General features: G+C 40.9%; 1 protein-coding gene across 1 annotated transcript in view; it reads left to right on the top strand.

Moving 5' to 3' along the window:
• The window catches only part of SHISA5 (shisa family member 5), a 29,399-nt gene that overhangs the window by 909 nt on the left and 14,425 nt on the right, over positions 1 to 14,065 (top strand). Inside the window, exons 2-3 of the mRNA XM_083351681.1 lie at positions 10,396 to 10,549; positions 11,771 to 11,845. Coding sequence (XP_083207807.1) covers positions 10,396 to 10,549; positions 11,771 to 11,845 — 229 coding nt within the window. The remainder of the gene's footprint in view (positions 1 to 10,395; positions 10,550 to 11,770; positions 11,846 to 14,065) is intronic.

Here is a 14,065-nt window from a genome sequence, read left to right as displayed (position 1 = left end):
GCCAGGGCTGTTCGGAGTAATGAGGTGTGTGGGGTTCATCGCAGCGAGTGGGCACCAAGTGGGGCAGGCGCTCGTTATGATCAGGAAAGCGTCGGAGGGGTGACTTTCGTGACCTGAACAGGAAAGCCCCCAGACACGCAACCCGTTTGCCGTTGGGATGGTCGCAATAGGGTTACTATTGGCCATCCCGCCTATTGCTGAACCTTGCTGGGGGCAGATGGTTAGCTGGAGCGTCGTCTGAGTGACTTTGCTGTGGGTGACTTCATCGCAGCTTCGGAGATTTGCCTGGAAGAGAAGCAAATGGAACACGCATTTTGGTCATGCCAAAGCTCCACCCATCCCATTCATTTCACACGACTGCCTGTGTCTGCCTGTGTCCTAAAGTCCGCCAAGTGGAATTTCCATAAGACCACAGACCTGACTCACCGCTGTGCTCTGTGCAGCTTCTTTGTTGCTTACCTCTGTATCAACTTCTGTATTTTGTGTTCTAACTCTCTTTGAGGGAGGAATTTAGTTCTTTCTCACATTGCAGAACATTCAATTCTTTCTCATGTTTCAGCCCTAAGTGAAAATAGCTGAGAATTTCCAGACTCTTCTGGAATTAGATTGTACAAAGCTGGCATTTGTTTCCCGTTAGGAAGTGTGAGATTTCTTCTGATAATAAACAGATACAACTTGGATGTTAATTTTATTTCCAGTAGGCATTACTGGAAACGGTATTTACAGCAGTAGGCATTAAAGTTGAGCCAATTAAACACCAGCACTTTCTCCCAGGCTCTGGATTACAGCTACATTTTTCAGATTAGGATTTTAATAGTTTCTTGGTATGGGTTTAGTTTGTTATATGAGATGGTATCTGAGAGGGTGTGATAACGTGCATCTTTTGTCAGGGCACAAGTTTGGAGTGGTTTGTGTAGTTATATTGTGCAGGTCTTATCATTTTGACATCACTGTGGTTTCCTTTGGGGACCCAGTGAACCAAACCATTGTGATTTTAATCATGATTTGTGGTTTGGCATGTGTAAAAGAGAATTGTCATTCAGTGAACCATAATTAAGCATACTGTATTCTAGCATGGTGGAACCGTGGTTCCCATCCCATCTAGGCACAAACATGGAGGAAGCTGAGAGTTGGAAATTCTTTTTCCTTGATTGGTTGTCCTGTCCCAGACTTACAAAATGGGGGGGGACCAAAAGAAAAGTCAGAAATGGAGAAATGGTATAAAATGTGCACCATAAACGCATATCAAGTCAAGATTTTGAGGCTCATCAGTGAGGGAAATATAACATCTGCTCAATTACAATATTGCCTTTGGCTTTGAATATTGGATCCTTGGTATTTATAGGCTTTTTATAAGCTTTACAGACTTTTATACGCCTGTATTTATGGGTGTCAACAGCAACTTGTTCCTTTTGTCGAAATGATGGCTGTGGTGTCCCATCATGCTGCAACCTCCACTCCTGCCCTGCTTTTGTGTAAGGTCTTGGGGCATTTGCAGGAGAGGCGGGGGTTTGTCATGATGATGCAGCACTGCTTTGTCCATCATGCACCCTTTTCTCCCCACACATACTGTTGCCAAGTGTTTGCTGCTGCTTTAGCAGTATAATCTTTCTTAGTTTTAAATTTCGTACGCAGAAAAAATGAAAGTGCTGCACACTTTGAGTTCTGTCTCATCCTTTTACTGTTCTAGCTTTTCTAAAGCGGCCTTTCTCTTCCTGGTACGTTTCAGCTGGTTAGCATTCATATCATTTCGATTAGTGTAGTCTGTGTGCTTTGTGGTAGCTGACTACTCTGACTCAATCCATTGCGCACATGGCTGTGCTAGACATCCTAAGCAGATTGGGCAGGTTCATCCAGGAAAAAAGCAGGCTGGTCTTTATGGACCAAACCTAACACGCATGTTTCTGAAGAACATGTTTGCTAGATGGTTTCATTAACAAGTTCTGGTGGCGGGGGCTGTTTTGATAATAAAATGAAATACAAGGAGGATGGGAAGAAAGTCAAAGCCAAACAGGACAGTCCAGCTATCGCAGAGGGTGAAAAAAGCAGATGAAAACAAGGGAAGGGATAGATTTTGCTATTTATTCATTTTCATGATAAACAGCCAACTCACCTTCTCACCCTCACCCCCCACTCACAACTTTCTAGCCAACCAGTCATTAAAACATGTCACTATGTTTTGAACTATACCTGAGGATTAACTGCCAGCTAATTCAGGGGCTCTGTACCAAAAGGAGCATGATTGTTTTTCCAACAAGTTTTTCTTCTCCAAAATGTGATTTCTAGGTGCATTAGAGCTACAGTTCTTAATGTTCTGTAATTCTGTAATCCCAACCATCCAGAGGTGAGAAGGCAGCTGCTTAGAGTTTGGAATTTGTGGTAACTTTTCCAACAAACATTATGGTATCTTTTACCATAACAAAAGAAATGAATAAACTTGATTTAAAAATTCCATTGAGAATATGGAGCAAAAAATCAAAATATCTTTTACTATGGTTGTAGACCAATGTTAAAATAGTGAAACACAATAGAACAATTTGAATGCCTCTGTATATACATAGGAAAAGATAACAGTGAGACGAGCTGTCATACATCTAGTGAACCTTATACTAACAACACTAGACCATCTGAATAAATAACGCTCCTCTAAAATTATCAAAACCGGCAGGCTATTAATGAGAATGGATACACAAAGTGTTATTGTGAAATCCTGGACAAAAATTGACTCACATAGAACTAACTCATCTATGGAGGAAGAGGCCCTCAGAGAATATTATAGAGTGTGCAAGTCACAATATACTGTAATTGTAGGCAAGCAAGTGGTTCCCAAGAGTTTCTACTTTACAAGCGCTACTCTTTCTGAAAAAGTAGCTCTTTTTATTCTACAGTACAGTAAAAGAAAATTGCTGTGGACAAGATTCTAAACTTCACTTGGTGAAAGCCCTGCTGTAACTGTGTACAATAAGTTCTCAAATCCCACCATGCTGCCTCGTAGCGTGTATAGGGTTGTTCCTGGGAGGGATGAGTGCCAGGAGTGCACTCCCAACAGGGCCACCCAAGGTGTGAAGGTAATCCGAGCTAAAGCAAACAGACATTTAAATTGGCAGCAGCGTATAGGAAGATGTTGGATGTTGATGACCACTTTGGTGCCTGTTCTGTACCAGCCTGCTACCGGCCCTGCAGAAAAGGCAGGGACAACCCCTTTACAAATGGCAAGAGGCTGGAATTACGCCTGCCAAATTTATAGTTACAAAAACAAACAAGACACAAACCAAGAAACAGGAGCTTTAAGAAACATGAACCATCTGAGCGGTTGCCTTCAGCAAACCAGCCCTCCCAGACATTCCCCTTATATAGAGTTCAGGGCGTGGCTTCTCTCTGCCTCCTTCCGAGAAGCCCCATTGCCTTCCTCTGTTTACTCTTAATTGACTGCCTCCTGCGTCAGGTGTCCTTGAACAGGGCCAGCTGTGGGTCATCTTCATCCACACTGTCAGGCTCACACAGCTGGGTCTCCGTGGTGACCAAGTGGGAGGGGCCTGGCTGAGGGCTATCATCAGCAAGATCTTCAACCCCCTCAGCAAGGTCTTCAACACCCCCCTCCTCCTCTGAGTCGTCAGACCCAACTGCCGAACCCACAGGCTGACCCTGAATCACAACAGTGCCAACAGCAAAAGTATAATTTCAAACTGTGGAAAAGGTTGTGGCAAAATGCTTCTGGGTTTTATTTACCGATCACTTTTCTACACCCACCCATCTCACCTAAGATACTCTGAGCAGTTTACTATAAAAAAAAAGCAAATAAAAACTGTTAAAATAGAATTATAAACAAACTTAAAATTGTGCTATTAAAAAGTTAAAAGGTGGGGGGAGGAGAACTCTCATGTCACCAACCAGTCCCAGGGTTGCATATTCTTCTTAGACTCACAAGGAGTCTTTTACCAATGTGTGGACAGTATAGTCGATACAGTGGCAGATGATTTTTACCAAGAACGAACGGAGTATTAATGCTGTTTGTGTAAAGCTAGACTAAAGCCTTTGGGACATCCAGTTGCCAATGTTGCTATGTAGGGAAAAGAAAACCCAAAGCTGCAAAGACAGAATGCCAGTGGGGGCAAGAAATGTAAGACGCATGAGCATGGGAAAGCTCAACATAGCAAAAAATGAACTGAATCGACTATACGTTTTCGTCTTAGACAACAGCAAATTGAAATGGACTGGAGTTAGGTACTCTCAGAAGTTCATACTGTTTCCTAGTTAGGGCACACATTGCTTTGAAAACAACAGTGGTAGAATATTAAAATAGAAAAGAATATTCTTTATTGGCCAGGTGCAATTGGACACACATGGAATTTGCTCCAGTGGATAAGCTCTTGGTACATACACAAGCAAAAAAGTGATACATCATGAGATAAAACCAACAAAATGATAGTCATAAGATACCAATAGGAGCAGGTAATAGGAAAGATGAGAAGGATAATAGTAATACAGTCCTACTACATGGTTAGATATCTTTAGGCATAAGACAGTGCTTTGGAAATTAGGTGTTTAGCAGAGTGATGGCATGAGGGGAAACCTGTCTTTGTGTCTAGTTGTTTTGTTAGTCAGTGAACAAATAATCCTTTGTTTAGATCGCTCCTTCCGACGCGATCTAAAAACTTATTTATTTGAACAATCCGGCCTGGTCTGATGGGGTTGGGGTTTGGATTTGTTTTTAACATTGTTTTAATCATTGTTTTATATTGGGCATAATTATTTAATTCTTTTTTAACTTTTGTATGTATATTTCGATATTTATAGCCCTGTACACCACCCTGAGTCCTTCGGGAGAAGGGCGGAATAAAAATTTAATAAAAATTTAATAAATATAAATATAATATAGTCATAAACTTTTTTAATTTAATAAATAATATAGTCATATTACAATATCAGTGAACAAATAATATCAATTAGTCTTTGGGAAAACTCTTTAATATGATAACTATCCCAGTTTATGCTCAGTCCACTGATACAAAAGTTGATGAGTTTTATGATTAAATCCAATCTGAAATTGACAGAATGTGCAAACCGGATATGCTGCAAGTTGTTGGAGAGTATGATGGAAATGTTAAGGATGGGATGTGGTTAAATTGCACAATCTAGTAAACAAAAATGTAGCAGGAGAATGACTTGACAGTTCCTGCTAACCTAATTATTTCTTTATTGCTAACGCTGTTTTGAAATAAGCAAATAACACCTGGATATATGGACATTGCTAGATGAAATACACACAGAGATCAGAATAATTGTATTGTTGGTATCAGGAAGTAGAGCTCAGTTATACCAGTAGAGGTGTGGTCAAGGCTGACAACGATAAAGGTCATGAAGTGCTGCCCATCCCACTGTCAAATCTGGGCAACTTACAGCACCATAAAAACAAGAATATAAAAAGTTTTAAACTTTAAACATTGATAAGCAGGCAACAAATAAATGCATTACATTTGTGCCAGAGGATTTCCCTAGATATTAAGACAAGAGCTGCTTAAAGACTAAAGAGAAAAGCCTATTCTAAAGCTGGCTAATAAAGTGTATTAATCTGACAGAGTGATAGTTAATTTGCTTGTCTTCTTGAAAATAGGAGTAATTTTGGCCAAGCCCTTCACTTAGAATACAAGAGTTGATTTGTTAATATAAGTAAAGAAACCGGAATTGGTCAGAATGGTTTTGTGTCCATTTGGAAGGAATCAAATCCACTCTGGGTTTTTTTTTTTTTGGTTTTTTTAGGTTTCAATTGCCTAATCAACTTGGCAACAAATCACAGTTTCAAAAATGTACAATCTGGTAACTGTTCATCAGTACCATAATTCCAGCCGAGGGTAACATGGGCTTTCTCCCATATTCAACTCTCAGGACTGTTCTTCTCAAATAGATGCTGAGAAGTGGCAGTTTAAATGGGAAAACCCTTAATTTGCAGGTCTCCAAAATTTAGCCAGAACATTTGCTCTTGCTGCTGCTATTAAATCCTTCAGGCAATCAGTACAGCATATGTTTGACTGTCAGTAAAGTTTTATAATGCATCTTTTAGATGTTCTACAGCTGTATGTGCTTCTATAATAATTCAAGAGAATTACTTCAGGCATCATATGAACATAGCACCTCTCTCTTAATCATTAAATATCCCTTCTTTTTGCAGGCCTAAAACAAGTTGAGGTTGCTTTAAGAGAGGCATTTCAACTCCTTAAAGCAGCTCCCTGTTTTAGGGCAGTGGATAAATATGAAAAAAGATCTGCTTTAATCACTAGTCCTACTATAATTAGTTTGGTCAAAGCCTTGTGCAGTCCAGAAAAATGTCCCAGGCTACAAAAGATGGTGAGAGAAGTAGCAAGCTAAAAATAACAAGCAAAATATTCATATCCTCATATGTTACACACACGTATACATACAGTTAACTTTGCTAAATTCTCCTTTCTCACCTAAAAGTATCAGACACTGACCAGCTAGTTTTCATCAATCTTGTCACAAAATATTCTAACATTACAATTTTAAGAGAGATCTAGATCTTCAGCTGTTCTTGATCATGGAAATTCTTGTTTGGCTGTTGGTATTTTTATGCATCAGTCCTGTTTTGATCTTCTTGTCGTCTTCCACCTTAGCGTGTTGAATTTCCACATAATCTGTGCATTCAGCTGGACTATAGGTACTTAATTAGACTTAATGTAGTTCATTAAATTCAATATCTGACATGTTGATTAGAAGAGGTCATTTGCTGAGCAAGTTTGCGAGGAAATTACACCTCATTGAACCATAGATTCTTCCTGGTTTTAGTAGCCCTTGGTTTATGTGCGTCCAATATATTCTTCCAGTTCCCTTCACCATCATACAAGCGTTGGTTGAGCAGGGTCCGCAGGATTGTCTGTGACACTACCCAACCTCTCCATGACCTGTTTTCCTTGTTACCTTCTGGGAGGAGGCTTCGTGGTATCCAAAGCAGAACACTCAGATTCAGCCACAGTTTTGTTCCATACGGAATCAACCTTGTGAACTCTCAAGCTTCCTCTTTCCACTATGTATTTAAGATGGACAGTGATTAATATTTTTATGTTACTTATATGTAAGGGTGTAGGTATATACATATGTATGTACATAGCACGCTTATATGTGTGTTATGTATATGTAAACGTTTGGTAGCAGGCAACATAATTTCATTTAATGTGTGCCAGTGTGCCCACAATAAAAAATGACAATAAAGGTTATCTTGTCTTATTTATCTTTGTTGCTGTTCTTTATACTCTTTCCAGTTCCTTAGCAATTTTTCTTTTATAGTGGGGACCAGAACTGGGCACATATTCCAGGTAGGATTATTACTAGCACAGCCTAGGATAGAACTATTGCTTGCCTATTTTCACCTGCATTTTTCTTCTGCCCACTCCCTCAACCTCCGAACCATGGCATTTGACAGGTTGGACCACTTTTTTCCCTTTTTTGGAAAGAGAGGTGCAAAATAGCAGTTCAGTCTTTTCTGTATTGATAGGCAAGAACAGGTAAGGTTCATATGGAAAGTTCTTATTTCCCCTTTAAATTATACTATTCATTGCAACTTTATAGTAAACCAATAGGCCAAAAATGCTAATTGCAGGAAAGAGTTCCATTCCACAGTCAAATTGATACCCTTATGTATAAGGTGTCTGGCAGATATTTTTAGTTTGGAAAAGTGGGATAACCTTTACTAATCCCTTCTATGACTCCTGTGAACAGAGCAAAGTTCTATGTACAGCAGTTCTGTAACAAAAGGAAACAAAACTTACATTTAAAAAAGACCCAAGGATAAACTTTTCCAAACTGAGATTGAGAAGATCACTTTCCATTGGCATGGCTGACTGCTAGGCCTTGGTAAAACAATGGCAAATCTAGGAAGGCAATATTGCCAGAGCCATGAACAATTGCTCGGTCATTCCTTTTGTTGATCAAAGGCACAAGCCTTACACTTTTCAATGACTCTTTGGGTTTTCTTGGAACTTAGCCTGGTAATCAAAAGGAGTCTGGAAAATTTTTTCAAGGCCATTAATCTTATCAGAGCTGTTTTGTTAAGGCTAAAGAGGAAAGCGATTAAGCCAAATCAGGCAGTTCATCCAACCTTTCCCCTTTTTTTGTCGGACTATCTTTTGTTAGTCTTGACTAGTAGTGGCGAACCTATGGCACGCGTGCCAGAGGTGGCACTCAGAGCCCTCTGTTGGTATGCACGCCACTGCCACCAGCCCAAAGCAAGAGCCCTGCCCAGCCTTCACCCCATGGCATGGTAGCAGCCGTTTTTGTGCCCTGCAGCATGGTGGCCCATTTTTGCGCCCCCGTTTTTTGCGTGCCAGAGATGGCACTCAGAAGCACCTCCCTACCCCCCATGAGGGCACCACAATGCTGATGTGGCCCTGGCATTTTGCGATAAATAAGTGGATTTGGGTTGCGTTTGGGGCACTCGGTCTCTAAAAGGTTTGCCATCACTGGTCTTGACCATCTATTTTGTCAGCGGTTTATCAGGACTACCTAAACTCACAGTGCTTATTCCTCAGGGCAGAAATTCCTATAAAAGGAGAAAGAAACCCCATCTCTCCTTATCTTCTGCAGAAATCAGAAGAGAGTTTTCCCGCTCACTTGCCCATATTCTCTTTATCTGGGGTGGGGGGGGGGAGAACTTAGTTTGGGCCATCTGTAGCCAGACACTCCAACATGGACTATACCCGATCCCAGCCATTGACCCTGAAGCTATGAGAGGCCTGTGAAGGCCATCTTTTTTTGTTCTTCTCAATCAAGTCCTTCTCGATTGAGACTATCTGAAAAAGTCCCTGCAGTTTTCTTGGCAAAGATTTTCAGAAGTAGCATGCCATCGCCTCCTTCTTAAGGTTTAGAAAAAGTGACTAGCCCAAGGTCACCAAGCTGGCTTTGTGCCCAAAGCAAGACTAGAACTCAGAATCTCCTAGTTTCTAGCCTAGTGTCTTAACCATTATTCCAAGCTGGTTCTCCAGGACCATCTACTGTGTTGGATTTGTAGTACAGTCACAGAGAAGTTACTGGGCTTTATAGGAACTGAATTAAATCCTCCAGTATGTTGCCTTGTTAGACTTTGGGAGCACAATCTTCCTGTGTTTCTGAAACAGTCCTCCTTAGATGGATTTTATAGCCTGGAAGAATCATCTAACTTCATCTGATCCAGAATCAGACAAAGAAGTGTTTAAGTACTATTTGAACTGTATGTGTCTCTAGTTCAGGAGTACTTCAGATATACCCAGATAAGGGTCACTTGCAAGCATCTATTGATGGGGTCTCACATCTTCCTTCCCCTCCAATTTTGGAGGAGCCATACCACATTGGATCCTTCAAGGATCAAAAGTCTGTGTACAAGTTATATGGGAAGGTAATTACTTCTTCATCTCTCTACTTCTTTCTTTCTGTGTTGCATGTATGTGATGGTGCCATCTTGTAAAAGAAGTTCTTTTCTATGGTAGGAAAACTTTTTTTTTTCTTATCTTTTTCAGGTTTCTTGAGATTCATTTTCTGTTGTAGCTGAAAACATTGTGAAATAGATTAAAACTTTTTCACATTTTGCCTGCCATTCTCTGAGCTCCCTTCATTTCTCTCCTTAAGTGGAATGTATTAAGTTATTCATTGATAATTAACTGCTTTACATTTTGGTTTGATTTCTCTGCTGTTTTTTATTTAATTTTAATTTTTTTTATTTATTTTATTTAAGAATACAAGGTAGTGATTTCTTTAAATCCTAGGTTCAAATATTTTTTTGTACTAGCAAGTATTCCTTTGAATAAGCTTCAGATCATTTGCCCAGAACTCCTCTTTCATTATCAGACTGCAGACAAGTAATAAGCAGGAAAGATGCAGTTTTACCTGGAGCAGTGCTTCACTCTTTCTGCAGAGCCAGGCCACGGGTTAAGAATAAGCATATCCACTTAGAAAATGTCCAGCATTTGTTGAGTAACTGATAGAATTGGTTGGCAATGAAATCCAACCTCGTGGAATATACAAATCTAAGTGAAAACATCTCAAACAGATGGTTTCCAACCTCTGCCCAAACACATTCATCAATAGTAACACTCTGGACATCACCCACAGTCAATTCTGGTGAGATGGGCAGCTATTTAAATTTAATAAATAAACACAGCTCCCTCAGCAAATTGTTCTTATTCAGTTAAGAATTTGTTTCTAATGCTCAACTCAGGAATCTGTTTCTCTGTAACCTCAGACCATTATTTTGTATCCTATCATCTGAGATGTCAAAATAGGTCTTAATTTTCTGCTGTGCCATGATATTTCAGATATATGAAGAATGCATCCATATTCTTCTCAGCTGTCATTTTTTTCAAAGCTAAATATGATATGGTAAAATAACCTCTTGCTTTGATTAATTTTCAGCTTCCTCTGAACACTGTGAGGCTTACGAAGATTCTTTTGGACTTTGGCATCCACAGCAGACTTGCTCAGAATATTGTTGTGGAACCTGCACTTATCGTTATTGTTGCTCAAACAGCTTTGAAAAAAAATATCAGTTTCTCTGTTCCCTGGAAAGGTATGATTTCAAATGGTTGCAGAAAGTTTAGGGTGTTGTGAGGTTGTTTAAATTCTGGAGAAGATACTGAAGTTAGAACATGATTCCATGTTCTGGTTTTGCTGCCTGTTTATGTTGTTCATTTTCCCAGCCCAAAAGAATAATAAAAAAGAGGCTTGGCACTTCCATCTGTATGTTCTCTCTATCCCAATGTTTTTCAACCCTGGCAACTTCTACATGTGTAGATTTCAGTTCCCAGAATACCTCAGTCAGCAACCTCAGCCTGGCTTAATGGCTGAAGAATTCTTGAAGTTGAAATTCGCACATCTTAAAAGTTTCCAAAGTTGAAAAATACTGCCCTATCCTATCAAAGATAACTTTCCAAAAACAGCTAAATGTCTATGGAGATTCTCAGTAATCCAGGTCATGGTTGTCCCAAAGGAAAAACAAAGAAAGTCTAGTTGCCTTTTGAAAAAGCACCTTTGGGTCTCCGAAAACAGAAAAAACTGGGCCATATTTGGCAGGAGATGAGAACCTGGCCAAAAAAATTTAAAAAAAAAGACTGATTTCAAAGGTAAGCCTTTGTGCATTAATTGCACAGTTATAAAAGTGATGAGGAAGGAACGCGGTGGCTCAGTGGGTTAGGACGCTGAGCTTGTTGATCAGAAGGTCGGCAGTTTGGCGGGTCGAATCCCGTGTGCCGCGTAACAGAGTGAGCGCCTGTTACTCGTCCCAGCTTCTGCCAACCTAGCAGTTCAAAAGCACGTAAAAATGCAAGTAGAAAAATAGGGACCACTACGGTGGGAAGGTAACAGCTTCTGTGCGCCTTTGGCGTCTAGTCATGCCGGCCACATGACCACGGAGACATCCTCGGACAAGCGCTGGCTCTTCATCTTTGAAACAGAGATGAGCACCGGCCCCTAGAGTTGGAAACGACTAGCACGCATGTGCGGGGGAACCTTTACCTTTACCTTAAAAGTGTTGTAAATCAATGCAAGTGATATTAATCTGGATTTCACCAATGCTTGTTTCTTCCCAATACACCATTAAGTCTTTTTTCCCCCCTTTAATTCCTTCTGAGGACTGTTGTCAGTCATCTTGAGCATTATCAGGATGTGTTATATAAGCACTATTGGTTATATAGCATTTCTTATCTTTTCTTAGAAAAGGGCAACTTAAACGCTGTTTTATTTAATATTTGAACATCTTTTAAAATGTTTTCTTTTACTCTTGTTGCTGTAGTACACTTCCATCTTTCAAGCCTGAACCATTCAAGATGGACCCAGATTTTGAAGATCTATATTCAACTGATTACAGGTACACATATGTAAAAATCCCATGCAATTAGAAAGGAAATATCCTGTATTATCTACATATGCTTCTTTTTATGCTGATAATCTTTTGACCAATCTAAAGTAAAAATGTAAGAGAAGTTAAGCACACTAACATAAAAGCCATGTGTGTCTTAACACTGTAAGGACAATAGCTATAGACTGAAAAGATGAAAAGCTGGGAGCTACATTCTGCTCTAAAGCCAAAAGCTATAAAGCTAAAAGAATAAGCTGCAGCAGCTTGCTGCATATTTGCACTTTGAGAGTTAGAGAGCTGTGAAGGCTTGCCTAGGTCATTTTGGCACTCTGCAACTATTCTGCCATTTTTAAGAGGTATGTAGATAGTCTTCAAGATAGAACTGGTCACTTTATGGTCATTCGAAGTTATGACAAACTCCCCTAAAGATAAGTACAACCCTTTTTTCAGACTTACAGTGGCTGCAGCACCCTGCAATCATTTACCTTTACAATTGACCACAGGGCCACAGGCTGCAGCAAACACCCCCCCCCCAGACCTTTCTCCTCCTCCTCCTCCTTCCCTGCAGCACGTGCGCCTGTTACTCAGGCCTTCTAGAAGCAGCCATCATTTTCAGCAAAGAATTCCAACAATTCTTTGCAGCAACGACAGCTGCCCTGATCAGCTGGCCAAACTATATATCTTTGGTAGGAATAGTCCCGCCAGCTGTTAGAAGGAGCGTGGCACAAGATGTGGAAAGGTGTTACGTGATCTGGCACACCCGTTATTTAGCCAAGTACCCCCCACATAAAGACTGAAATCAAGAAGGAGCTTTTTGGATTGCGCCAATGAGATTGTTACTACACCTCAAAAAGAAACATTAAAAAGATGGAAACTTCAAGTTTCCATATAGTAGCCGTGACTAGGGGGGCTTTCGCCCAGGTTCGCCTGGTGCACCAGTTGCGGCCCTATCTGGACCGGGATGCCCTGTGTACGGTCACTCATGCGCTCGTGACCTCTCGCCTGGACTACTGCAATGCTCTTTACATGGGGCTCCCCTTGAAGACCACTCGGAGGCTCCAACTGGTACAGAATGCGGCCGCGAGAGTTGTCTTGGGAGTTTCCTGGTACTCCCATGTTACACCTTTGCTCCGCGAGCTGCATTGGTTACCAGTTGTCTTCCGGGTGAGATTCAAGGTTTTGGTTATGGTCTTTAAGTCCTTACATGGCATGGGTCCGGAGTACCTCGGGGACCACCTGCTGCCGGCGTCAACTTCCCTCCGCCCTGTGCGTTCCCACAGAGAGGGCCTCCTCAGGGTGCCTCCGGTCAGAGAATGTTGGCTGGTGGCCCCCAGGGGGAGGGCCTTCTCTGTGGGCGCTCCGGCTTTATGGAACCAACTGCCGGTTGAGCTCCGGATGGCACCGGACCTTCGCTCCTTCCGGCGCGGTCTGAAGACCCATTTATTTGAACAAGCTGGCCTGGCCTGATGGGGGACTTTAGGGTTTTTAATGGGTTTTTATACTGTTACTGTTTTTATCTGGGCAATTGTTTAATTCTCTTTTAATTTTTGTATTTTCTATTTATATATCCCCTGTTCACCGCCCTGAGTCCTTCGGGAGAAGGGCGGTATATAAATTTAATGAAAGAAGAAAAAGAAAGAAGTTAAACCTTTTCATAATTGGATAGAACTGCTTGAGGAGTTGCCTGGAGGGTCAGAAGAGAAGGGGATGTTTTGGAGATGTTTAAATAAACTGTCCACTGGTTTGGCTAGAACTAAAGACCACATGGGGAAATGGGGTTTTCTCCTTGAGGACAAGGATATTTGCTTTGAATGTGGCAGTATTCAAACAACTATCCAGCCTTTGCAGTGCCCTCTGGGACCGACATGCACACAGAATGACTTTCTCGTTGGAAATACCCCTGCCATCAACATGGCCTGACATTGGGCTAGAACTATACAAATCGTATGTTTTTATAAAAGTTTTTAATCTTTTTAAATTTAAATTAATAATTATCCCCTTTCCAGTTCCTGCATTTCTGATGTGAGACCAAATGAGCTGCCCATCAGGAGACTGTAATCTCTCCTGGGCTTAGGGGAAGCCAGCTGCATGCATGGAAAGGCTGCAGCTTCTGGATGAACTTCTCCAACCTTTTCCTCACTTAACCTTCTCCCTCCCTTCCTCAGAAGCTCACATTTCTTCAATGTAGAAAACAAAAAAAAAAGCTGGGAGAGATAGACTTGTTGATCT

This window comes from Vipera ursinii, assembly GCF_947247035.1.
Source record: "Vipera ursinii genome assembly, chromosome: 2".
NCBI classification, from domain to species: Eukaryota; Metazoa; Chordata; class Lepidosauria; order Squamata; family Viperidae; genus Vipera; species Vipera ursinii.
The sequence above is the reverse complement of the archived record's forward strand: the minus strand, read 5'-3'. Positions and strand labels throughout refer to the sequence as shown.